This window comes from Rhea pennata, chromosome 10 (genome assembly GCF_028389875.1).
Source record: "Rhea pennata isolate bPtePen1 chromosome 10, bPtePen1.pri, whole genome shotgun sequence".
Lineage (NCBI taxonomy): Eukaryota > Metazoa > Chordata > Aves > Rheiformes > Rheidae > Rhea > Rhea pennata.
In genome coordinates, this window is record NC_084672.1 from 16,227,623 (window position 1) to 16,253,665 (window position 26,043).

Here is a 26,043-nt window from a genome sequence, read left to right on the forward strand (position 1 = left end):
CGCTCAGCCAAGGGGCCACAGCCTGTTCTTGCAGGTAACACTTTGTATGCCTTTGCTACCTTCCAAATGGATTTTTTAAAAGTAGCTTATTTTGCATATCTGAAATCCACATAGAAAATAGCAAAATATATCCTTTCTGTAAGTGCAACACCTGCCATATGCCTCTCCCCAGCTGTCCCTGCAGCTTCTGTTCTGAATGCAATTTAGGGTCTTGATTGCCTATGAATCCCTCACAGGTTTCACTTCTATATACTCTAGTGGTCACTGCGGTCCCTGTGTTTTAACCTCCAGCTGAGGTCAACTGAGATTGAACTGACCTTAAACATTTTCACTTGGGTCACAGAATGTGATGTGGAGGGTTCTCTGCTCTGAAATATTTTCTCACTTCAGTCCAGCAAAGCTGGAATGTATTACGTTTCAAGCCATAAGGTAAAAATCTAGTTCACTATGCTCTCTGGGAAAGGAACTGACTTCATGTGAACAAGAATGAAGTCCCTTTTTCTTTTTTTCCTGCCAGTTGGAGAGTATTTCAGCAATGCTACTTCAGCAACACTTTGATGTGGCTTCACGTATCATATTTTTAGTAATGAAATGCTCCTATATTTAAAGCTCAGTTACACTGCATTACTTAAAATTGATGTGTCATGCTCATGTCAAAAAGCTAGACTGCTATTAAAAGCATCAGAAAATATTAGTCAGTAGAAGTAAGTTTTCTGACTAATTCTGAAATACTGAACTTGTGTTTTGGGGGAAATCAATTAAGTGAATGCAGTCAGAACAGAAATTCCTCTATTCATTCTAATAAGCATAAAAGTAATGAATGACTGGGTCCTTAGATGACAAGCATTTAATTTCATCTTCCTCTATGTAATCGTAAGTCTTTGCATACCTATCTATGCTACTTTTTTTTGTGTGTTTCAGTAGGGATGCCAGCACTTGTCTGAGGATTCCTTACCAGAGGAGTGCACAGAACTGTCATCTTCTGAAGATTTTTAAAAATCTTTACGCAATTTATGCTTGTTTTATATTCATATACCTTCCTTATAATGCTGTCTCCATATAAATGTATTATTTGTCTCATACTTCTTTCAGTGTAACTACAGTTTGATATATACTTCTTAGCTTCTAATAGTGGATTTGTTGCCTTGGGCTACATAATCATTCCTTTTCTTGGAAAAAAAAAACTTAACTTTTTTGTTACTTGTTTCAGAGACTTAGTTCTACTCTTCAAAAAACAAACAGATAAAAAGTTGTGCTGTTTAAAAGAGGAGTGAATGAAATGCCAAATGTTACAGTTCATTCTTAAGAAAAATATCTGCAAAACTATAAAAGAAAAAATGTGACTTTACGCAGGATCTGACTAGGAATTTATGGTATGGACCAACGAACTCATCTTTGTCATTTATCTCTGTAAACCTGTGAGATTTCTTGGAAGATAGTTAGCCAAATGAGGGGCTGAGATGAATCAGTGGATATAATTTATTTAGACTTTAAAAAGGCTTTTGATGATAAAGTCCTTAGCAAGAGGCTATTAAGGAAAGTTAGTAACCATATGGTGAAAGATAAAGTCCTGCCATGGATTAAAAAGTGGTTAAGAGATAAGATAAAAAGACTGGATATAAATGGATAATTCTCCCTGGAAAGAGGTTAATAGCAAGGTGCCCCTTCATTACTGTGACTAGCAATCGATATCTTGGTTCACCTGCTTTTGCAGATCATTAATAGTAAGATACATAGCTTGCAGATAAAAATATTCATTAGGATTGAAGTTAAGGGTGTTTGGGCAACTCAAGGGTAGATGATATTCGCCAGAGATAGTAAGTGCAAAGAAATGTGCTTTGAAGAAAGGGTTTAACTTATAGATGCTGGCATGTTCCAGATGAGCTGCGGTTTCTGTGGACAGCTTTCTTAAGGCACCTGTTAGTACGTATCGTGAAGAGAGGAGAGAGGAGAAGCGCACACCATGGCTCCAGTGCGGGGCTCCCAAGGACAAAGCAGTTCGTGGCAGCGAGTAACTTCAACTGGCAGAGCCTATTAAGGCCTGTGGGGAACAACTCTGCATTGCCAGGGAGATGGACTACCTGACTAGAGATCCCCAAGAATTTCTGGACCAACTGCTGGGAATTTTTAATCAGCAAATACAGATCAATCAAGACAGAAATTTAATATGGAAATGTACCGGGTCTGATTAACTTCTATGGGAAAAGTTTCTGAAGGATGGGATGGAATGGAGAACTGAAGAGAGTGTTTTTGTCACAAGTAACAGGTGTGTTCAAGACACACATCCCAACTCAACAGTCCAATAGTTAGGGTCAATATAGGCAGCTATAGATCTTGGATCAAATCCTTGCTTGGTCTGGCATCTTGAGTATTCTTAGAGCAAAGACTTGGCTCCTACTTTTCCCATGTGTCCTGATCACTGAGCTATCAAGTTGATCTTTCTCTCAAAAAAATAATAAATATTTACAGTGAGTGGATTATCCAACAGGAGAGAGTGAGAGACTCTTTTGAAGGATGGCCAAAGACCCTGCTGGACAGCATTCAAAACTGGGATGCATCCATCATCAGAAAGTAAGGACTCATATTGAAGTTCTCACTCTGTTTGCTTCAGAGCAGGGATATGAATTTGGCTCTTCTCCAGCTTAGGCAAGTGGTCTGATCACTACTGAGCTGCTGGCTATGTCAGTATGCAAATAAACATATACATCTTTTATATCAGGAAAATTAGAATCAGTGACATTTTTGCAATATGAGAATATTTGTTGCACAGCTCTTTCAATATATCATCTGATCTTATGCACTTGACAATGAGAAGGAAATTTCCCCCAACGAGCAACATAGTATCGTATGGCCTGATGCATTAAAACAGCTTGCATCTTCCGCAAAGTATTTAATCCAGGGCATGGTAAGAAGTCACTACTACAGTAGTTACCTACTCTGCTATCAGGTCGTTATCTACAGTAGTTCTCCAGTAGGTGCCAGTTTTGGCATAGTAGTTTCTGCATTAAAAGCAGAAGACTGGGTTATGGATAGGACTACAATTGTTTCTTGATCCCTCATACAAAACCTAGGTAAATTTGGTTTGTGCAGATGACCTTAAAGGTTTGGGGAGGACAAAAAGAATCCTATATTCAAGCTATTCATTGGAAAGAAATGCCTAAGTAGTTCGCTATTGCCATGTGAACTGATGGATTACAACACTAACTACAATGTATGCACACGCTAAAAGAGTTTAAACTGTAGGTTCAAACTAAAGTAAATCTAAATATAATATATACCCTAAAACTTCATATATGATGATACAGACAGATATATCAAATATCAGCATCAGATGCTGAAATGTTCCACACAGGAAAAAAAGTAGCAGTTCTTTCTATTTGTCCTCTTTTCATGTAACCATCTCTCTAATTTTCTCTGCCCCATCTTTTGCATCTGGACAGTGCTCAGTGAGCTCATTCAAAAGGCTAATTTTTTGAACTCAAGTATCAGTCACAGAATCTGACTTCAAAAGTAAGACACTAAAATAGTGAGCACATTTAGGGAAAGGCTATGGGAATAGTATTTATTCTGCACTTACCTGAGTTCTGCCAAAGCTCAGTTCAAAAAATTACAAAGATTCTGCTCAATTATTCTAAATGAAATAGACTTCTTGCCTCCTATCTGAATTTCAGTCTAGACTTTTATCTGGGAAATCCAGGCAGGAAATATTGGGGAAAAAAAATTGCAATGCCAAGAAAGCACAGTGGGAATGAAAACACAGAAACTTAAAACATTTCAAACCAATATGCATGTTATTACGGTTATTATTATTAGAGTTTCAAATGTTTTTGTTAGTTCTTATTTACCCAGGAGCAGTTTGCCACACTTAATTCAGAAGTGATGTATATGATTTTCTGTTTAAATGCTGTGCAGGCTGACAGTTCAACTATTTACCTGATCCATGTTTAGCAACTGACCTGGTTTTAATCTACGGTTTAGAGGTGAACCTTTTCACACAGTCAATCCAAAGGCTATTACTGTAGAAACGTGTCTGTACATCTTCACTGCCACAGCACTGCAACTTCACCCCTTTACAGCACCTCTTATGAAAAGCTCTCAAATAGCACCATTTTTTAACTCTTCCTCATGCTCTGGATTAGACTAAAATCAATTGGCAAGCAGGAAATAAACGTTTTAACATCCAGCTGAATTAGTGTCCCCACCATGATGCAAACTGAGCACAAGTTTGTTCACCCACAGGAACACAAAGCACTGGCAGAAGTTGAGAACAGGACCAACTTCAAGATCCTTGTTCTGTACCTCAAACTGTCCTTTGAAGTTAACATGACTTACCAAAACCACTGTGAAAATACTCTGTAGAGCAGATTTGATGACACCAGAGCAAGAAAAGGATAGCTACATCCTGCAGAAACACCCTTCCCCCCTCAAATGGAGGCAGCTACAGTTTAAGGGAGAAAAATGCTGCCCAGGGATCATTCCACTGGACCGCCTCCACGCCTGCTGGCAGACACTGGGAGACACTCAAGTCCTGGGGGAAGAGCAGAGTTTCGTAAGAGTGTGAGAAGGGAGGCACTGGTGGAGCCTGGGACCTGCAAATCTCCTGGAGGAGCTGCCAGGTTCTGTCAGCCATCTGCTCCAAAGCACGCTTGCCTCGCACAACAGGCGAAGAGCGTGTCCTCGCTGAGCTTCCCACTGTGGTTTATCTCCCCAACTGGACGCCTCTGATCAGCCCATTCTGGGAGAGCTTCTGCCACGCAGCTGACTCTACTGGAAGCATCACTTGCTGCCAAGGAGAGGGCTGGTCCCCCTCGTACGCCCTCCTGCTCACACGCTCCCTTATGCAGGGGCACAGCACTGCCAGCAAACTCGTGACCAGTCTGGGGGACTGTGCCACCAGGCTGCAGAATAATGTGATTCCACATGGGCAGATCCCCTGCTCTGTGGAAGTGATTCCTCGCAAAATGTTTATGCTAAGAAATAAAAAATTAAAGGTTCATCACAATGAAAAGAGAGATATAATCCTGCATGTAGCAGTTTTAGTACTTGCCGCCCTCCCCCCTCCCCCCGAAGTACTTAACTCTGTAAGTGTGTTTGAACTCTGATCTTCAGGTTTGGATAGAGTATGGTTTTTTTTACATCCTATCCACCATGTCCTATTATGCACACCTAAAACTAGTTATTTTTCACAGAGACTATGCTGAGATTTTAAAAAGATGGGGAAAAACACTTCTAATGACTATGTTTTTAAAGAAGCAGAGGCTGACTCCCAGCAGTGAAGTCACAACAGATACTGCTGTATATCTCAAAGAAAAACTACACATGAATTTTTTATCATTAATCATACATATTTTTTCCTGACCAATGAAGAACTATGTTGTCTCTGTGTCCTATATTTGCTGTACACATTAGACTGACGTAATACACAATTTTCTTATCATTTTAGTAAGCCTACCAGCAGAACAGGTAAATATTTTACTATGTACGTTTCATTAATTTGTCTATGCTAAATAACAGAATACACAAATACTACAAATACATGGGCAGTATTTGTTTCATTTATGTTCTTGAATTATTTGAATTAGTATTTCCAAGAATAACATGGTGTTTTAAAGATTAATGTGTAATAAATTTACCTTTTTCCAGGGCATATGAAAAAATTTTTAATAAATCTCATTTAGGGATTCCAGGAACTTTAAGTATGTTTTATTTTAACAAAATTGTCTGAACTATTTCCCAATTTTAGAATTCCAGAAATGGAATTTAATTGTCAAAGCATATTTCAAAATTACTTCACATAGTTTAAAAAATGTCCACAGGTACCTTTATTTTTCATAAAGAATTAACTCCCAAATGGTTAAGATATTACTTTCAGAGACAGCTGTAATAAAGAGTTCAAGAACTCTGAGTCCTGGTTGTATATTTTAAATTCTCAGCTAACAAGCAGGACAGAGGCTGCTAGGAATGCTCACAGATGTCTAATTTTACAAGGTTTGGGGGGGGGATTTTGGGGATAAAGTGCTTTAGTCTAATGTTATTTATTGTTTACGGAAGTTGTTTGTCATTTAAGACATGGAGCAACCACTCCTCCAAATGAAAGAATCAAGTTACAATCCATTATTTCATTTTTGATTGTTTTTCTTTGTAATAGGTGGGAAAGTGGATCCTGGATAAAAGTCCTGCACAAGACAAGACTCCAAACTGAAGACTCCAATTATCTATAAATCACTTGTATTTCCTGCAGAGAAAGAGAAAAAGGAGGGAGGAAAGAGGCAGACAGAAAAACTGAGACAGAGGATATGCCAAATAAAATATTCGATACCTGTCCTAAACCCAATTTCTCTCAAGAGCAGCCAGGAGTTACCTGATATCACAAAACTAAGTCTAGAAGAAACATTTTGTTCTTGTTATTGGCTTAATATTGAAATAAAGTAACTTTCTTTTACTTGTTTCATTAGTATAAAATGTGTGACATCTTACGTGTTTCTGAGATGATGGTGCTATATTTTCTGATTTATTAGTTACTATCCAGCTTACATTCCAACAAATAGAGAGATATGATTGCTAATGACTGTGTTATGTTTTTTAAAGGTTTCCTCTAGTTTTAAAACTGAGAAATGCAAGTACGCTTACTATGCAAACTGATTGTGACACTAGCAAGTATCATCCCTGAACACTCCTGAAGCATATTTTGTAATAAAACAACGATAACCAAAATTCATGCCAAATGCTATTTGCACAGTATTGTTGCTCTCAAAGCGTAATACCACACATCAAAAAGCCACCTACTTTATTTATTTATCTTCAAATAAATTGTATGCAAGAAAACATATGCATCTTTTAATTTGCATATCTCAGTTCTTATTAAAATGTAATGAAATCTAAAATAGTTGCGTTTCCTCTGAAACAATCTTCTAGAGTATGGAATAGCTGTAACAAATTAGAGGACAAATTAGTTTTGGCACTCGCTTGAAAAAGAGAAAAGATGAAAAGCTTTTAAAGTGATGATATGGAGGAAAATATTACACTGCACTGGCCAAAATGAGTTTCCTATCAGCTCTAACGCTCCTGAAGTTGTATTTCCAGTAGATAAAAATGTTATCACCTTTTTTCCCAGCGCTGATGTGCTTTATTTCCCTATTAAGTTACTCAGTAATTAGAAACAAAGTCTGACACATTGTAATCTGTTCATATAACGCATTTGAAACTTCTCCAACAGAAATGAAAACATTCCATAGCTATAGATACTAACGATGCAAAGACTCAAAACGTAAAAACGAATTTAAAAATTCAAACTGTATTCACAAACAAATAACTGTTCTTAAAGCCCATTTTAGTCTACAAAAAACAATTCAGTCCTGTAATATATCACAGAAATCCAGCATTTTTTTTTCTATATAGATCCAATGGGATGATTCTTACCCCTCCCTTTAAGAAAATAAGTCTTAAAGGTTAGTCAGGAAGCATATGCCCTCTTACAATGTCGTTCAAGGGTATATTCAAATATCAAGGAAGTTAGTAAAGAGACCTGTTCCAGAGCTGTAACAACAACCTAGTAGTATTAAGAGTCCTCTAGGAATTGTAAAAGAGTCCCTTGGGCACACAGGGTAATTCAAGAAAGAAAACATTTTTATTTTCTGAAGGACAAATACAAGCATGTATAGTAACTTCTCTGATTTGTATCAAAAGCAGTTGAAAAATATCAGGGAACTACTGATTTTGCACTCAAAATAAATTCCAACAGCTCTGTAGGAAACAGTGTATTTAAAGAGCAGGAAAGTGAAAAAGCCAGCCTCAACAAATCTCATTTGCTTTTCTATTATCTGGTGTTTTTTTCCAGACAATTACAAGGCTAAAACAATCTGTTTTCTTTATTACAGATTCCGGGCAGATTCTTATCTCTGTACTCAAGTTGGTTAGGGCAGATCGGACCTGATTTTCAGCAGAATCCCTTCTCTGGAGGGAAAGCCGTGAATCCCCCGTCAGAACAAACGAGCACAACTTACCTTGGTGTATTTGATTTCCAGGTTGAGAGCGGGAGAAGGCAGCAGATGCAGAGATGCCATCAGAGCTGCGGGATCTGCCTTCACCTCCCCTGGCATCTCAATTTTACTGGAAGTCATAGTCTTGGGGGGCGGGGGGGTTTATAGTACAACCGAGCCCCCCGCTCTGACCTGAGGGGGCTGGGTTGTGCTTGGGGCTTTTTTTTTCCCCCCTTCCCTCCCCCTCCAAAGCCCAGCGCCGAAGATGCTGCTCCCGTCCGCTGTATATAGGCAGGTGTCAAGCCGGGTCTCTTCTTATTGGACATGGGGGCAGAGGCAGGGGGGCAGGTCCGTCCTACCTAGGGCGAGAGCAGCGCAGCCCGCTCACACGCCGCCGCCGCCGCGCCCCGACGGCCTCTCGGCCGGGCGGCGGCGCCCCCCCCGGCCCGGCCCGGCCCGGCCCCCGCGGCACCGGCGGAGCCCCCGGCCGGGCCGGGCCGGGCCGCTCCCGCTGCCTGCCCGCCCGCGGGCCACGCCGGGGCCGGTGGAGCGGCCGCGCAGCCCTCAGGGGAGGCGCGCGGGCCCCGCACCCGCGGGGGAGCCCCGGCCGGGCCGAGCCGTGCCGAGCCGTGCTAGGCGGGCTCCCCCCCCAGCCCTGGCCGGGGGACGCTGCTGCCCACGCAGGAGCGGGAGCGGGCCCTCCGGCGCGGAGCCGCGGCCCGGCCACTGCTCCTGCCGGCCCGGCCCGGCCCGGCCGGCCCGGCCCGCCGCGCGCTCTCCCCTCGCGGGCCCCCGCCCCGCGGCCGCTTTCTCGCCCGCGCCGTCTCCCTGCCGCCACACGGCGCACGGGCAAGGGAGCCGCTGCGCCGGCGCTGCACGGGGCCCGCCGCGCCGCCCGCCCGCCCCGCCGGCTTCTCCTCGCCCCGCTTGTACTTTCGCAGCGACTTACATCAAAGTGGCTGCGCTTCGGCGGTGACAGTGATGGATGCAAGGAAAACACTCTCCCACCGCCGCGGCGCGCAGCCACGCTACCTGCCGCACGGCCGGCGCCATCCCCGCCGGGCTGCTGCCCCCTGCCGGCCGCCGCCCGCCGCCGCCACGGCCGGGGCCGCGCCGCCCGCCGCCGGCAGGGGGACAACGCCGCAGCGGCCGCGCGCCCGCCCGCGCCCGCCCGCCGCGAGGGGCCGCGACGCCCGCGCCCGCCGCCCGCCGTGAGGGGCCGCGCGCCCGCCCGCCGCGAGGGGCCGCGCCGCCCGCGCGCCCGCCCGCGCCCACAGCCCACCCTTCAGCGCCACCCTGCTGTGTGCCCAGGGCTCCCCCGTGATTTCTCCTTCCCGCAGCCGCGCTCCTGCTCCCTGTCCTTGCCTGGCACCAGCGCTCACCACATCCTCGAGGCCGGCGGTGCCGGCACGTTTGTCACCTCGCGTCCCGCGCTGCCGTAGGGCTTGCAGTGCCCTGTCCCCTCTGTCTGCTTGAAGGTCTCTTCCTGAAGGGAGGTTCTGCCTCTGTTCCATTCCTTGGGTTTCCCCTTCTCCCTTCACGGAAAGGATCGATACTCCGTTCCTCGCTTCCCACTGGCAAGGTCCCACAACCACCCCTGCGGCTCCCTCTGCCTCCATGACCAACCACCCCTTTTGCGATGAGCAAAAGCGCAGCAACCAGAAGGAGAGGTGGGTGCTGCCAGTGTGGTTTCTGCAGCTCCACCATGGCTTCCTCTTTTCTTGAAAGTTCTTTGTGAAAGGACAAGGACTGAAGGCCCAAATGTTTTTTTCATTCCCAACTATTATTTTTGGAGGACTCTTGTAGTTCGGAGGCCACATCATGTAAGAGGTTGAGTGTGACATGTAATGGGAAGGGGGTGTCTGGGTCCTTGGGAAAGGCAGTAGCCAAATACAACCTGGTGCCATTACTCAGCAACATTCACCAAGCAGCACATGTGCGCTGGACATCTGTCCCAGCTCGCTGGATGAAACAGCAGATGGCATCAGCTTGTGCTCTGACTGGGCTGACGGACATCAGAAGCTTCTGGCCCAAGTCCTCATGTTCTGCATGAACAAAAGTTTGAGGCAGAAAACATATCTGAAACTCAGACCATTTTTGTTACTTTCAGAAAAATCAAGTTTTGCTTACTGATGCAAACACTTAAACATCTTGAAGCTGATCAGATGTCATGTTCTGAAACTACCAAATTGCAGATAGATAAACAGGGAAAGGGCAGGAAAGTGAATGTCTGTCCAGAGTTGGCAAAAACAAAGTAGCAAAAAATATATCACGTGACCTTTCTATTGACCTTCTTAAGAATAAACAATAGGATCTGGTCATGTTTTGATTTTGTTACTGTACCCATTTGTTGATCCCATAGATGTTCCTTCCTCCTTGTTTTATATGTTCACAGACAATTGATAAGATGGACGTAGTATGTTCCTAATATTTGTACAAGAGCATGGGACAAAGTTTGCTTCCGCACAGACAGGCATTGCAAGACATAGAGGGCCATTTAAGTCATTTCAGGGCTAACATGCATATTTCTGTGAATTTCCAGATGAATAATGAAAAAGGAGGTTGCAGATTTTGCTCTCTTTCATTTTTCATACTTCTTTTCTTTTTTCATGACAGAGGAAATGGATCCATAATACTGTGCTGTAATGTGACATGCAAAGCTGTCAAGCTGTGACACTTGGGATGAGACTTTTAAACGTCAGAAATTCAATTTTTAATGGCACACTGGCAATACAGACCTAACACTTCATCACAAGGATGACACATTCTAAAAGCCAACTAAAAATAAATCAGAGAGGGATGTGCTCCTTCAAAAAAGGACTGCAATTAAATGTTTGAGAAATGAGGAGACTGCACAACAGTTTCATTCTTAAACAGAATCAGTAAAATTTTCAGGAGGTTTTGGAGAGAAGAGGTTGCAGTGCATCTGAAGATGCAGTTCAAGCCCACATAATCTGGAGCTGCTTTAAACCGTGATACTGTCACCAAGTTCCTGTGCCTCTAATTATTTCTTGGCTTCTTCAGCCTCCACCAACTTCTTGTCATATGGATTACATTCCTTTTACAGCTAAAATCCATTTCATTTGCAAAAGAAGTCAGAGCCTACTCACCTTTAGACTAATTGCTAACTATGCCCAGGTGGTGAACGGCACCATGCACACCCACTGCCCTGCCGCAGGCTCTCCAGTCAACGACTGACAGCTGGTCTCAGAGGGCTTCTGGAGGACGTCTGCCTTTGCTCCTTCTCACAGCCAGCCATCAATAGCACTGTCTCTTCCTCCATCTGAAAAAGACAGAGATGTAGGCCTCAGTGCCAAGACCACAAGTGGGTTTTCATCACATGCAACAGCTTTGCCAGGCAGAATTAGGAGCTAAGTCCACAATGCTACTCTGTGTGTACGGAGCTGCTTCAGTGAGTCAGCACTACGCAGGCTACTTTGTGATAGCAAAGGCCATGGCTTCAAATCATGCAAGTGAATATTTAATATTTAATGCAATTTTTTTTTGTGGGAGGGATTGTAACTCAGTAATAACAATGAATACAGAAGTAAACCAATCTGATTTGTGGAAAAAGAAAGTGAGTCAAACATTTACCCAGAAGAAAAAGAACAGATACACTGTCCAGGACTCATCTTGAGTTCTGCAGTCCCCAAATACCTGGGTATGGCAGTAAAACCATTATTATTATTGCAGTCCTGCAGTGTGTGTGTGTGTGTGTGTGTGTGTAGGGGGAAGGAGCGAGTTACAATACTAAATAAACTGACAGTTAAGTCAGACTGGCTTATTTTTTCTCATATGAATGGGTTTTAATTAAACTCCTATTTAGACAGCAACTTCCAATCAGGAAACAAGTACATCCTGTTTCAGGTTCTAATGACAAAGATATTACTGTCTTTACACTTCATGAAGAAAGGATTGCCAAGAAAATGAGGAACCACCAAGTGAGTTTGTTTCTTACTTTGGTGTTAGAATTCAGGCTGGTACACAGCCAAGATCAAACTCATTTATCCCCTGAACTGATTTCCATCTGACCCATAAGTTCTTTTTTATATATAGTTTGCTCAGCTATCCCTCTACCATTTAGCACTCTGGCTCCTCATACAAACTCAGTATTGATTGAGAGAACCTGCTCCTCTGCTCCTTTTGCCTTCTACTTCAATAAATGTACATCTCATTTCTTACATGCTTTAGAAATCACTTAGGGACGAAAAATAGGCACCAAAAAGAAACTTCCACTAAGTTACTTTTTAAACTTAGTTTTGCACTTACGAAGTCTGAACTTGATGTTCTGCTATGTCGAGTAAAAGCTTCAGCCTTAGGGTTCCATGTTAATTGCTTGCTATTTTCATTACTGACCGTGATGGCAGCAAATGTTCTTCAGGAGATACTTGTATTTTAATTTATCTGCAAATATAAATCACACATTCTAGTACTTTTTTCCTCTGGGTTAATTGAATCAATTCACTAAATGTCTTTAAGCCTGATCATTTGAAAGCAGTTCATTGTTTGAAATCTTTTTTAAGAATTATGGCCCTTGGATTGCATGCAGAATGGCATCGGTTCTTACTCTGGATATTTTATACATGTAAGATAAAAGTAGCTATATGCATAAGCATTTTTTTTGTAAAGCAATACCCACAATACTGTGATGATCCTATAAAAATTACAGAAATTCTCAAATATTCCAATGAATTAATTGTCTTAATACTACAAATCTTCATAATAATTGCTCAAGAATGACTCTGGATACATTTTAAGTTCTATAGAAACGAGGAAAAACATACTTTTATTTCTATTTTATTTTTACATAAAGAGAAATTATTTTCTTATTACTGAAAATCCAGAAATGACCAATGAAGAAACCTCACTTGATTTTTTTTTTACTAAAAATGAGTATAATGGGTCAACTTTCTAATCTGTGATACTAATCATTTTACATCTAGTAAAACTGTAAATTGTTGCTATAGTAAAGTCAATCCTAAATTTAAACTCAAGTTGAAGAATTTAACCAAGCCAGAGAGTTCAGTTTCAGTGACAGTGATAAGCAGGACATGTTTGGAAGACTGTTAATGCTTGGCTCACTTTAGAAATGGATGGGTTTCCCAGGTGGATATTACTGCTGCAGAGCAGGTTAAACGTAACCTGTTGCCATGTCCTACACAGCAGACCGGGTGCGCTGGCTGGGGAGGTAGCCTGAAGGATGCTCCTCAGCACTGGACGTGTCCCAGGGCGCCTTGCTCACACTTGTCCTGGCGCTGCTCGCAGCCAGCGCAGGGCCACAGGGCTGCTTTGACCCAGCTGCTGCAGCAGAGTACCCACATTTTAAACCACAGCATGTGTGATGGCAACATGCAGCACCAAGACACTGTTTTAAAGCATGCAGGCTCTTAACTGCAGAACTATACCTCTTGATTGCAGGAACTCTATGCTGAGTTTAAATATATATCTCATCTTTCTATTTTGAATTTCTCTTCAACTTACCTGCTTGAATTTATTATTTTTAAAACACATCAAGCCTCAAATGAATTGACCTTCTGCTAATGCGTATCACCTAATGAACAGATGCAATTAAGTAATTCATATTGGAATACTGCACTTTCCAGTTCACATTTATCATCACTAAATGTGTGATCTAGTTTGCAAGTTTAAATTTTTTATTATTACCCTTTAAACTAAAGAAATAAGTCTTCTATTTAATTACCTGAACTTACATATTCAATTAATAGATTCATTACGTTAATGAATATGGATACAGCACAGAAGTAACAAAAGATCGCTGCTTGGGTGTGCTCCTAGGTATATCCTATGAAGAGTATGCTGTTAACTTCAGAGCAATCTTTTTGGATTAAAGTCTTGATTGTGGAGTACCAAAGGATTTGGGCCTGACTATCCAACATTATTATACAGAAGTCCAAGTTATTTTTCTTATCTATATGGTTAGTATCTCATATATAAAAGGAATTCCAGAAGCAAAATTTATGTTTCTGTAGAGAGAGGACTTAAACATTCAAATGTGAACCATCTGGAATGAAAGGGAATTAAAACAGTGAAAAACAGGCAGAGTAGCACCTCATTGACTAGAAGATGAGGGATGAGTGTTTGGAGCACAGAATCAAAACAAATGGAATGAGATGGAGGGGACAAAGTCCCACAAACAGCATCTCTTGTAGCAAATTTTCTGTAATACAGAGTGAAAATGTGGCTAGACACCGATACATCCTTGGAGGCTGCCTGGAGTGGAGACAGCTGAAGGTAAATAGGTCAACAAGTCAGATGCAGAAAACTGGCACTTTCCTGAAAATAGTTACAGTTCAGAACCACAGATCTGCTCTCTTGTTTAGTGACATCTACTAGTTTGCCAAATGCACTATTTTGCCTTTTTTTTTTTTTTTTTTTTTTTTTTTTTTTTTTAAAGTGTTAATGGAGTCAAGTCTGTCATTACCTTTAGCATTCAGGGGCAGGTTTAGCTCAGTTGGTTAGAGTGTGGTGCTGCTAATGCCAAGGTTGTGGGTTCAGTCCCTGTATGGGGCCATGCTGAGGGCTGGACTAGGTGATCTCCAGAGGTCCCTTCCAACCTTACCATTCTATGATTCATGTTAGATGTTTTTTAGTACCTAGGCAGGCTCAGATCTCCTGCTCTTCAGAACCCTGTAGCTGTATCAGTAGCCATAGTAAGTATGTCTGTTGCTATAGGGAATGTGTACCCTGTAGAAAGATAAAAGGTTTTGATAATGTATCCCATTCAGATTAAGAAAACATAGGGCTTATTTTCTTAAGAAAAAATAGACCATGCTGTCAAACATCTTCCCTCGCATTTACTGCTCATGGACATTAAGTGTTCCAAAAACAGGAAAGGGCAGAAAAAAATAGGACAGGGAATTGGCTGCAACAGATGCTTGTCTGTACTAAATTGATATATTCTCTAAAAGCAAAGTTCTTAAATAGTCTTTTTGCAGTGAGATGCACTCAGAAAGTCACACCTGCCCATACTGTAACCTACCTGATAAGCTTCTACTAGAATCATATCCAACACTTTTTAAAGGAAGCACAGCCTAGTGCAGCAGATAACACTGGCATACAAAAAGATCTGCACAGCATTTCCTTAACACCTTCATTTTTTGCTAACACAGAGAGCCCCGGCCCGGAGCCCCGGCAGGGAGGAATTTTATCTGTGCCAAACCACGCTGGGGAGAGCACGTGTTCCAGCGCAGCACTGCGCTGCTATTGTAGAGCTTAAGCCAATCTGGGGACCAACAGCCTATATTCTACACTGACAGGTCAGTACAACAAATTATAAACTTTACGATCATCAATTATATAACGATGTATGTATCAGTTACGCACTGAGCCCGGATGGTGTGCCCAGCCAATCGAGAACAAAGAACAATTTTGGGTCCTGCTCCCAAGACAGACCAATTTAATTCTCACTCAAATCAGCATCAGCAGTAGTGAGCTTCAGTGAGCTTTTAAGCAGACCTTAAAGATAATGGGAAAGAGTTTGAGACATACATATGTGGTCTATTTTTGATCTCATATGTAGGATCTGAACTGCAGTGTTTTATCTGAACACTGAGATGACAGAAACAGAGAGGTCACCGTGTGTGCACTACCCTGCCTCCAAGGTAGGCTCAGCTAGACCCGATCTGTACACTGCAGATGTTTGCTTCTGTGAGACATATAATAGCACTAATCCACCAGGGACTACAGCAGAGATGGAGGGATGATCAGAAAGCACAAGAACTAAATAAATGGATTTTTTTCAGTACTCAAATATCTTAGAATTCTGAATTGCAATGTGTTCAGATCTTCCTCTTCTGGTATTTTTTGAGTTGTTCAGCAGTACAATCAATCCACAGAACAGAGAATATCCTTTAAGCAGGACTATGCAGTATTTTTTCTGTGCAAATATAAGTCAGGGAAAGGCATTTGTACAGGGATATGAATTACAGCAAATGTACATATTCAGACCTTGTCTAATTCAATTAAAATCAGCAGATTTAGACTTGAAAATAATTTGGCCCATACTACTACAATACCAAAAAAAGGTATATTTATAGCCTTGGTCTCTCCAGCTGTGTTGGTTTAGGTTTTATTACATCAGTAATAACAATTTATGTGATACTCTGAATAATGTACTATTAAAAATTCAGTACAGTATATACTGTTACCCATGAGAATTAAACTGTGGGAGCTATGTGTATTAGTCTCTACTTTGTTATTTCTGTATGAATGAAGATTACTCATAAAAATGGTTTCGGTTATACATACTGTATGAATTCTTGCTCTGCTTGAATCCAGGTGAAAAGAAGGAATAGGTCAGTGCAGATTGCCTTGGGGTAAGGGCCCCAAGGGTCTTGGTTGTGTGATCTCAGTTCTAAGGTTACACTGATCACGCATTCAAGCACAAACAATAATATCAGACTGTTTGTTGAGGTCTTTAAATAATGTCAATAGATTTGTGAGGCATAACCTCCCTTAACAGAAACCATTCTGATGGTTCTACAAAATACTAGCTTTACCTATGTGTCTATTGATTTTATCCTTTACTACAGTAACACAGAAGTCACACTGAAGCATTGTAGTTTCCATGGTCATTCTGGCAGCCTTGTTTGAGAGTGGTATGTTTGCTACGTTCCTTTTTGCTGACATTGGGATTAGGTACAGCAAAAGATGACCCACTGGCACTTCAGTAACTGAATGTTAGACTCTCTTAGGGGAAACACAGCATGGCTCCTGCATTTAGTTACTGTTCAACTTACCAACTTCTCCTAAAGTGTCTCCTACTGAGAACTCATTTAGGATGGATCCGCACACTCAACCCACCTTAAGTTTGGCTCTTTAGCAATGCAAAGAAAGCTTTAGTTTCTCTGTTATGGAATTACCCACCTTGAATGCTTCTTCTACACTTCCATCCTCTATAGTTTTACTTACTCCCCTGCAGGACTCCTCTGGTGATGGAATTTGAAAAAGTTTATATTACTACTTCTACATTCTTGGCAAGGTGCTCTTCAAAATCTTTTTGGTCAGCTGTGTTGTGGTTCTACTTTTAATTTGACAGAGTTTATATACTTTTATGCTCCTTGCTTATATATGACTTCCATTTTTGAAGGATGTCTTTTTATTTTTAATATTCTCCCTTGCACTTCTGTTTAACTTCCCCCAGACTCCACAACAGTCAATATTACATGGGTGACACTGCCAGTATTGTTAATGGCACCCCACTGGGTGCAGGGACCAGATGAAGGAGACCAGTACAGAACAATAATCATGATGTATTTTCTTTCCATTGCTCAACTGGGTGGTCCAATTATTGTATGTGACAAAATGCCAGTAACAGGGAACATGGATAATATGGGTTAGTAAATAAGGTCAAAACTTTCATGAGATTTCTTTTATTTTTACATTTCACTTTACTTTCTTGTAATACCATGCATATACTTGCTAGATTTGGGAAATTTCTTTAAAAATTCTTTTGAGTTCAGATTTTGTTACCCCCTTTTTTTAAAGTACAGCATTGACTATAAACTGCTGGTTGCCGAAAGCAGGAAGGATATATCAAGGGAGTAGGCATTCCCTAAATCCCATGTTCTTCTGCTCTTTCTTGGAGCATCCACTACCAGCCTGTGCTGGAATCTGGTTATGGAGCAACATGAAGGAGCTTTGGTCTAACTTAGCAACACAGTTCTTAAGTTCTAATGGAGTTAAATTATGTGAGTTCTATGAAGTATTAAAGAAAACCTGAAGAAAACAAATGTAGGATGCACATCTTTGCATTAGGAACCTGGTTATCCACCCTGAAAAACAGAAAATCATTACGGGGAAGGCAACGTGGTCTGGACAAATGAGTAGGGGTTTCTAACTGAGTCACTGACATGCTATTGCACTATTGTTGATTGAGAAATGAAGATAACAGTTTCACACCTGCTATAAGATTAAACTGAGAGACACTAGCATAATACTTTGTGAGGAAGGCCTCAATCTGCCTAAAAGAAAGAGCTGCTATGGAGAGATAACTAAGAAATTGTTTTGTAAATGTATTTATTTATTTCACATTTTCCTGGAAGAGAGGAAGTGGTTTATCTCATTCTTGCTGTAATGAATGGCCTCCTCAGGATTCTTCTTCAGTTCTACTGCACATATAATTCTGAAAGACTTCTTCTCCCATAGATATAATAAAAATACACTTTAACATGCTGTGATAATTAAGGTCCTGAATAATATCTTTCTTTTTCATGTGTAGGGTAAAGGTTTTAAAACTGCAATACACAAGCTATTTTCAGGGGCTTCCCAGAGGCCGCTCATAGCTGTCTCTGCATGAGTGCTGACCTGCGCTGCTGCTTAAACCCTTGCGAAGGACTGCCAGTAGATGCTGGAGTCCAGCTGCTCCACAGGCGCTGTGCAGCACTGCTACAGATGCAGTTAGCACATAACCCATCACCTGTATGGCTCTCCACAGGCTAATAGTGGAGTGGTATTTGAATGTAGAGGTGGAAACAGGTGGGTAGAAGGACACAGAAGAGTGGTTAAAGGATGAAATTGGTGGCAGTAAGGTGGCAACAGCTGCATTGAGCCCTAGTTTGAGGAAGGTACGAGCACTGATAGTACAGCAGAGAAGTGGCCCATATGCCCAAAACTATAAGGCTCTGTCATATTCTAAGTAGGCAACATCACTTACAGGCCTAAACTTATTCACCAGCAAAGTAAAAAAGGTTTAGGACAAATACAAACCAAGTCATTGATCATCTACAACACATGACAAAATAACCTACCATAACTGGGCCAAGGTTTTATTGTCCAGCCAAACAAAGAAAATATTTGTAAATGAACCAGATGTGTTAGTCAAGTCAGTATCACATCTGGTAAAAACTTTCAAGATACTCAAGAGATTAACAGTGTAATATTTTTCTCCAGGAGGCCTAGCTCTTGGAAATATTCATCATCATCAATTTTTACTCAAAACTGTGGAAAATAATATTATAATGCTTCATCTTGTAATACCTATGCACTTTAAAGCTAAATGTATTGAAGACGTATTCTCAGTGCCTCCTTTGCCTATACCACACTATAGACAGCCACTGGACCGCAGCACATTTCATTAAATGTTCCTAATTTATTCCGCTTCGTGCGCTTTTGTAAACAGGGAAAAACAGTTTTGTAAACTAGAGAGCAAGGCATTTAGTCCAAAAAGAGTATTGTGCATGGATATACAAATTCAACACACTTCCAAAGATTCTTCTTTAGCTACTGAAATCCCGCCGAACTGACAAAATAGGAGCTTTTGTTACGGGGCTAGAGCACAGTGTCCTCACAAGCATTCATTCTCTTTTATAACCTCCCCTTGAAAAGCTTTCAACAGCCAATAGTAGTGTGGTTTAAATCCCAATTAGGTCAGAGTGAAATTTTGTTCCATATCTTTTTTCCTTATTTTGTAGTATCTCTCTTTGTCTTTTTGATCAGGGTGACAGGAATATCATCTTATCCATTTTTCCAGAAAAAGAAAAAAAAAAAAAAACCACCAAAAACATAGCATGAAAGGTAATGATTAATCCATTCTGCAGGAAAAAAAAAAAGAAAAGTTCTGATTGTGAATTTACGGGTGTTATCTAGCCAGTATAAATAGAAGCATACTCAGAGAAAGCACAGGACGGAAAACTCATGATGAATTGTTAGGGCACGTTGAATTGGTTCTGTCAATGCCTGCAGTCAGATGATTTCACTGGCTGTACAGGATGAAATCTCATATTTCAATGTATAAGTGTCAAAGTTCAGCTGAAGCAGGGACGATTACAGAGCAAATTTTGTGTGTATTTGTAACTAGGGCTCCAGAGCAATAGAGGAAGCAAAAATGAGTCGGAAAAACAAAAGGAGTTTAAAGGAGAAATTTGCCTTGAAGAACAGCTTGGTTAAAGAAGCCCTCTCAGAATTCCTGGGAACTTTTATATTGATAGTAAGTGTCAGCTGCTTTCCTTCCTTCCTACTAATTTAATGTTGGGCAGTGCTGTATGCTTTTTCTTATGCTGTATCAGCAGCGTGGTTACTCTCTGACAAATATTGCACAGCCTTGAATGAATTGCTTCTGTTTACGGTAAGTCTGTAATTCTTTTTTTCACCTGATATAATTATCATTGGCTATTAAAAACAAATAGGTTTACATATTAAAATTGTCTGATAAATATTTGATTTTATAGAGGAATAGAATTGTAGTAAATTACCACATTCTAAAAATTCCACGTGTGCACAATGAACATTAATAATATTCTTGCTTTTAATTTTAAGAACATTTTTCATCATTATATTCTTCTTTCACCTATATGCACAACTTCCACTTGCTCTAAACTATATATTGTAGTCCATATTTAAGAGATAGCGAACTATAGCTGAGTTATTTTCCTGTGAAGAGATTTAACCATGTGACTGTTAGTGTATTTACTGGGAGTTGCATTGCTGAATCTTTAGAGATTTTAAAAGTATCTTTTTGTTTTGTTTTTAACTGTACTACATAGATTATACACTTGCTGAATCCTGCAGCATTGTTGTAATTTAGGTAAATACTACAACTCCTCATTTTTCCTATACAAAAAATACGTATGACTTCATTTCTTGCTGAAGCTTTCAGTGCATTTTGCCCTGGGACATAGAACTGTTTGGGGATTTAACAGGGTGGAGAGCTGGCTCTGTAACAGAGCTGGAAGTCAAACAGCGACAGTATTTATACCAAACTCTTTCTTCCTCCTATTAGTCTGAATGAGATAATCTAATTATTTCATCATAGTGAAAGGAAAAAAAAAAAGGCATAGTACTGTAATAGTGTATTTTATAACTCTAACTGTATTAGCTAAATTTCAAGTAAGTCATCTAAAAGATTCCAGTAGCTCATAAAATACATGAAAATAATAGCCTTTATTACACTCTGCCAACTTTTAGCACAGACACTAAAGTAACATTATTCTCAATTTTAATACCATCCATAAGACATTACAGTAAGGAACACATTTAGAAGCAAGGAGGACAAAGCACTTTACAAACATTAATGAATTAAGTGTCACAACACCCTGATAGGAAGGGGAAATGCTATTACCTTCATTTTCTATATTAACAAACCTGATTAGAGCAGGCTGCACAGGAAGCCTGTGGCAGACCTCTGAATATAACCCAGATCACCTGACTTCCAGTCTTCTGCCCTAGCCACAGAATCATCCTCCTCTTTCCATTAGTACAATTAAGCAAGTGAAGAAAACGTATTAAAATGCAGACTAGACCAGCAAATGCTATTATTTAATGTTCAGCTGCACAAGGCTAGAAGGAAATGCAAACCTAGAGTCCATTTTCTTGTGCATTCCCTGTATGAATATAGTGGAAAATAAAGCTACAAAATTGTGGTTCATAATCTGACTGAATTTCTCTTGGCTAAAGCTCAAAAGAGCCATACATAGATTAAACTGCAGCTTTTCAACTGCTTGGGTATCTCCATTTATATTTAGACTTTTCAAGTTAGCTGCAGTACAAAGTTAATTGTAAAAACAGCAGACTTTGTTGCTGTTATTTATTGCTATTGCTTTTAGGCTCTCTCAGCTATTAAGTAGTTTATTTTTAAGAACAGGTAAATATTAAACCCTTAACTTAAACTGGAACTAATGAAAGGGGCCCCCTTATAAGTCTGGATGCAGAAATCTTTGAAAAACAGACCATGAATGCAAGAGTGACAGCTTTCTTACACCATTCCCATTGCTATGTCTTTATCCTGTTACAAAGTGAAAGCAAAGCAAGAGTTCAGGGCCTACAGCACAGCTGAGTCCCATCTCCCCTCATAGCCATTTCGTGCCACTGGGATGGGCTTTACTGCCTGTGGATAGCACCTGTAGCCAGAGCAGGGCAGCGGGAACCCATTTATTTCCCATAGGCTTATTCATGGCTTCTCATTTACAAATTTTTACATTTACAAAATTACAAATTTTGTAATAGTTGTTATCAGCGAATAACTGTAAGAATAATAATGAAATGGGCCAATACATTCTCTCTCTAGAAGTTAACTGATGGTATCTAAATCTGTGACCGACCTAGCACCTCTGGAAGGTAGCCAGGTGTAATCCTATCCCACAAATCGCCTATTTCTATTTCTCTGGAGAACAACATCATGGACCACATACTATTAAGTACTAAAGTTACCATCTTTGGATGCTTCCTTCAAGTCTTGCAGTACTATTTTCCAAAATGGAAGCTTTTAAAATGAAATGTAAAAATCATAAGCTAATCATCCGTAAGTGAAAAACCAAGCCTTTAGCTGGGGGTGTGAAGGGCTCTGCCTGCCAAGTTGAAAAGATTTGAGACACTACGCTTTGAGAAGTCACTCACTATGCAGTTTAGATAACATCTCCTGGTCAAACCTACTTATGCTGTGTTTGCCTTGCAGTGTAGTCTCAGAGCATACAAGCTTAATTATTTTTAGATGAAACTAAAGCAGCAAGTGAGCTCCATAAGCACACCAAATAAGCTGACCATTAATGCAGCTATTGGCTCAGACTAGAGATACTCCTAAAAAATCCCCCAACGTCCATAGTCAGGTCCTCCAACCCAGCTGCTTCACAGATCTGCTTCTCCTACACTGCAATACTTGGTAATACTGACATAGCATCACTCTCTTGGCTTGTCAAAGCACCTAGTTTCAGGTTCCTTCAGGATTCCGTGGGCAACACTAACCTGCAGGAACCTAGAAGTGCCGGGCTGTATAGGTGGGTCCGATGGTGTACAGAGAAGCTGCTGTTATTGCACTGTGGGAAACACTGGGGTGTTTGGGCTACTCTTAGACCAGGGAGAGCAGAATTTTTTTCAATATCAGGCCTTGAATTATTCCCCAAGGCAAAGCACAGCTTCTCTAATTACATTTTGGAACAAGGATAGGGGCAGCAGAAAACTCATGTTTTTCAGTCCATTACCAAATGCAAAATGCATGTGGTTTTGGTTACCTTGAACCATTAATTACTGTCTTGAACTATATGATATCCCCTTTATAAGGTTCCATCAAGCTTAGAAAATGTTACACTTAGCCTCTTCTGCGATTTCTATAAAACAAATTTTGACTGATACCTTTTTAATACAACTAGTTATATTTGCAACATGGCAATGGGAAACATGCATTATGCTGGATATTTATGTTTGCAGATCATATATAAACTCCTGCCACCAATTTTTGCATTTGCTTTGGTGTTGTCACATGATAAAGACCCAACCTCCAAAGTTTCATTGTGCCATTTGGAATTTAGAGTAAGTATCTACAAAAAAACAAATACACCTATAATGTTTTCAACAAACAGTTAAAAAGGGAGACATTTGTTTTCTTCGAAATGGATGCAGAGTATTTTTTACACACAGTGTTTGAAACCAGCTTCTGGGACTGGTCCTTCATCCTATACCTTGCAATAGGCCCCAAGGTAGGAGAAGGCCAGTAGGTTCATACCAGGGTGGGCTGAGACGCCAGTGCACAAACACACCTCCCAGCCCCTGACACAGCCTCAGCCTCCGGTAGCTGGGGTTGCCCTGAGGCCTCCAGTGAGAAAGAGCACTCAGGGAGCTTTTCAGTCTCTGGCATGACACCTGGTTTAGCACCTCTTCTCCTGTGGCTCTTAAGGGTTAGTGGGGGAAACAACCTCTGGGTATTAGCACAAAAGAGTCGAGAAGCCATGCTGGATCAAATAGATGGTTTATGTGATTTTTCAGTGAGTCTGTCTGCAACTCACCCATCCAACTGCCCCTCTGCTTTTAATCATGTTGCTCTCCATACTTCTCCTTTGGGACTTGGCTGCATTGCTCTCCTACAAAATGGGATTTATTCTGGCTTACACTATTAAGTATATCTGAATTGGAACAGTTCCAAAAGGAGAAGCCAAATGGGCCATGTGGCTTCCTTTACCAGCTACCACTCACATAACATGGTTTGTATTTTATTTTCACTCTCAAGAACATCTTACTAAACACAATTTCCCAGAAAGGAGCTGCACAGGAGCCAGTATCTCCTGGGTCCAGACCAGTGCACATTTCCTTGCTGAAACAGAACACAGACTACCATTTAGGATATAAGTAGAAGCAGGTAGCGTGTAAGCAGACTTCTCCATTCAACAGCCTGTCTAAGAGCATTGTCAAATAAGTGCCTAAGACTGAGTCTGAGCAAATTAAAACATTATCATCCTCAACTGATACTGTTGCAGCATGTGGAGAACAGAATATGTGTATTTGAATGTTCTCACTCTTTTCAATATGAATGGTCCCACTCAAATAAAACAGGTTCACAAAAGCCAACTAGTGAGAGGAGGACACCTTTCCTGTCCCAAAGCTTAGCCTCCAACTGGAAACAGGGAGCCTCTTGCAAAATTCACACTGAAGTAAATGTTTGTATATTTGTGTGTGAATAGATACTGCAGTCAGCAAAGGGCATGTGCATGAGCTGTGTGCATGATATCCCAATCTGCAAATAGTCCAACTAACAAGAAGCAATGCTATTTATCTTTTGCTCATCAAAATCTTTTTGTCTTGTTTTTGTGTTTTGACTACTTCATTATGAAGTTATCACTCCTGTTTTGGGGGGAGTTTATTCCAGCCTGAAAAATCTTTAAGACATGCCATGGATTTGCTCGGTCAAGGGAAAGATTAAAATTTAAGCAACTTCTGGGGTTTTTTTGTGTGACCCTAGATTCCAGTGCACATTAATTACAATATGTACAGTAACATATATTAATTATCCCAAACATGCATTGGAATCCTTATTACATGATATTATTGCATGAAAGCAGATGCAGCTTTTGATCATTTACTTCTTAAATGAGAAAAGTATTTAGCCTTTAATACAAAATTATTACTTAGAAATTTTAAAATAAATAAGACTTGAATTGACTCACGATATTGACTATGTGGAAGGGAGACTCTTTCTCTTTATTGGATTAAATTACCTCCAGCAACTTTTGCTTAAGATATAAAAGAAAATAGACAGCTGTAGCCTCTAACAGCTGCGTGGTTTGCCATTAGCAGCTGACTTTTGTGGAGTACAGTATCTTGTATAATTAGCTGTTAGACAATTAAGTTTGTCAAAACTACATATAATGGTTATTAGAATATATTTGTAACTGACATTTTGATATGCCATTCAACACCTTTTTTAATATTATATAAAGCTACAAATACCACGGGCCTCAGCAATGGCCATACTCTGAAAAGTGGCTCTTATGTCACAGCATTCCATCTATTAGGATTTCTAGCAGTAATACTATAGTACAAGCAGTAAATAATTATAGTTGCTCATGACTGTACTGTCATAGAATCTAATCTTGCACTTCTACAGCAGAACTGCTTAATGTATGGGAATAAGATGCTTTTTTTTCACTGTCATCACAACTCAGAGTCCTTCCTGTTTCTGCAAATACACCAGTCGTGTATATTTTGAAGAAATGAAATTCTGCTAATGATTCTGTTGATGATATGCAAACCAAATAAGAACCAAGCTCTTCCTCTTCCTTGCAACTATATTTAAATCAGCATTGCAAACAGAAGTCAAAGTGGTAACAACGGTCCTCAGTTGTGCTGTGTGAAAACAGATGTTCTTACACACTGCTATTCTTTCCATACTTTTACCATTATCAAAGTCAATTAACTTTTTGTTCCAGACAACACTTACATCTCACTGAATTTTTTCTTTCTAATTCAGCTGAATAGTTAGCAGTGTGAAAGAACTGAAAGGAAGGTTACCTACTGTTTTTTTACTCTGAAATGTTTATTACTGCAAATAATTCTGTAAAGTCACAGGAAGTACTTTTTTTCAATACAAACCAAAGTGCAAAAATTGTGGTTATTGTTTTTGCCAGTGTATGACATTTTAAACTTTTAGGTGATTCAAATGTTCTGTATCCTATGAAGATTTTAAAAGAGAATTACCTTTATCTTTGCAACTTCAGCCCCAACACAGCTTTTATTATTTAATCAAGTGGTTCCAGTAAGTAAACTAAATTTAATTTTTCAAGACTTTTTTTGTAGATTTTTTTTTCTTCCAGAAAGTTTGCTTCTGTAGAACTGAAGTGCA

General features: G+C 40.4%; 2 protein-coding genes across 10 annotated transcripts in view; one reads left to right on the forward strand and one right to left on the reverse strand.

The window, feature by feature from the left end:
• Window positions 1-26,043, reverse strand: part of ALDH1A2 (aldehyde dehydrogenase 1 family member A2) — a 195,521-nt gene that overhangs the window by 50,229 nt on the left and 119,249 nt on the right. For 3 of the 9 annotated variants that reach the window (XM_062583895.1, XM_062583894.1, XM_062583893.1), the window contains 3 exons: window positions 12,249-12,383; window positions 11,090-11,262; window positions 9,362-10,024 (listed from right to left, as the gene is read on the reverse strand). In XM_062583895.1, the coding sequence (XP_062439879.1) occupies window positions 9,362-9,886 (525 nt within the window). In that variant the 5' untranslated portion in view covers window positions 9,887-10,024; window positions 11,090-11,262; window positions 12,249-12,383. Of the gene's footprint in view, window positions 1-8,003; window positions 8,415-8,928; window positions 9,024-9,361; window positions 10,025-11,089; window positions 11,263-11,573; window positions 11,637-12,248; window positions 12,384-26,043 lie in introns of those variants that run through there. The other 6 variants (XM_062583896.1, XM_062583898.1, XM_062583900.1 and 3 more) reach the window with 6 other exon arrangements.
• AQP9 (aquaporin 9) overlaps window positions 19,773-26,043 on the forward strand; it is a 30,342-nt gene continuing 24,071 nt past the window's right edge. The window contains exon 1 of the mRNA XM_062583905.1: window positions 19,773-19,926. Coding sequence (XP_062439889.1) covers window positions 19,825-19,926 — 102 coding nt within the window. The 5' untranslated portion in view covers window positions 19,773-19,824. The remainder of the gene's footprint in view (window positions 19,927-26,043) is intronic.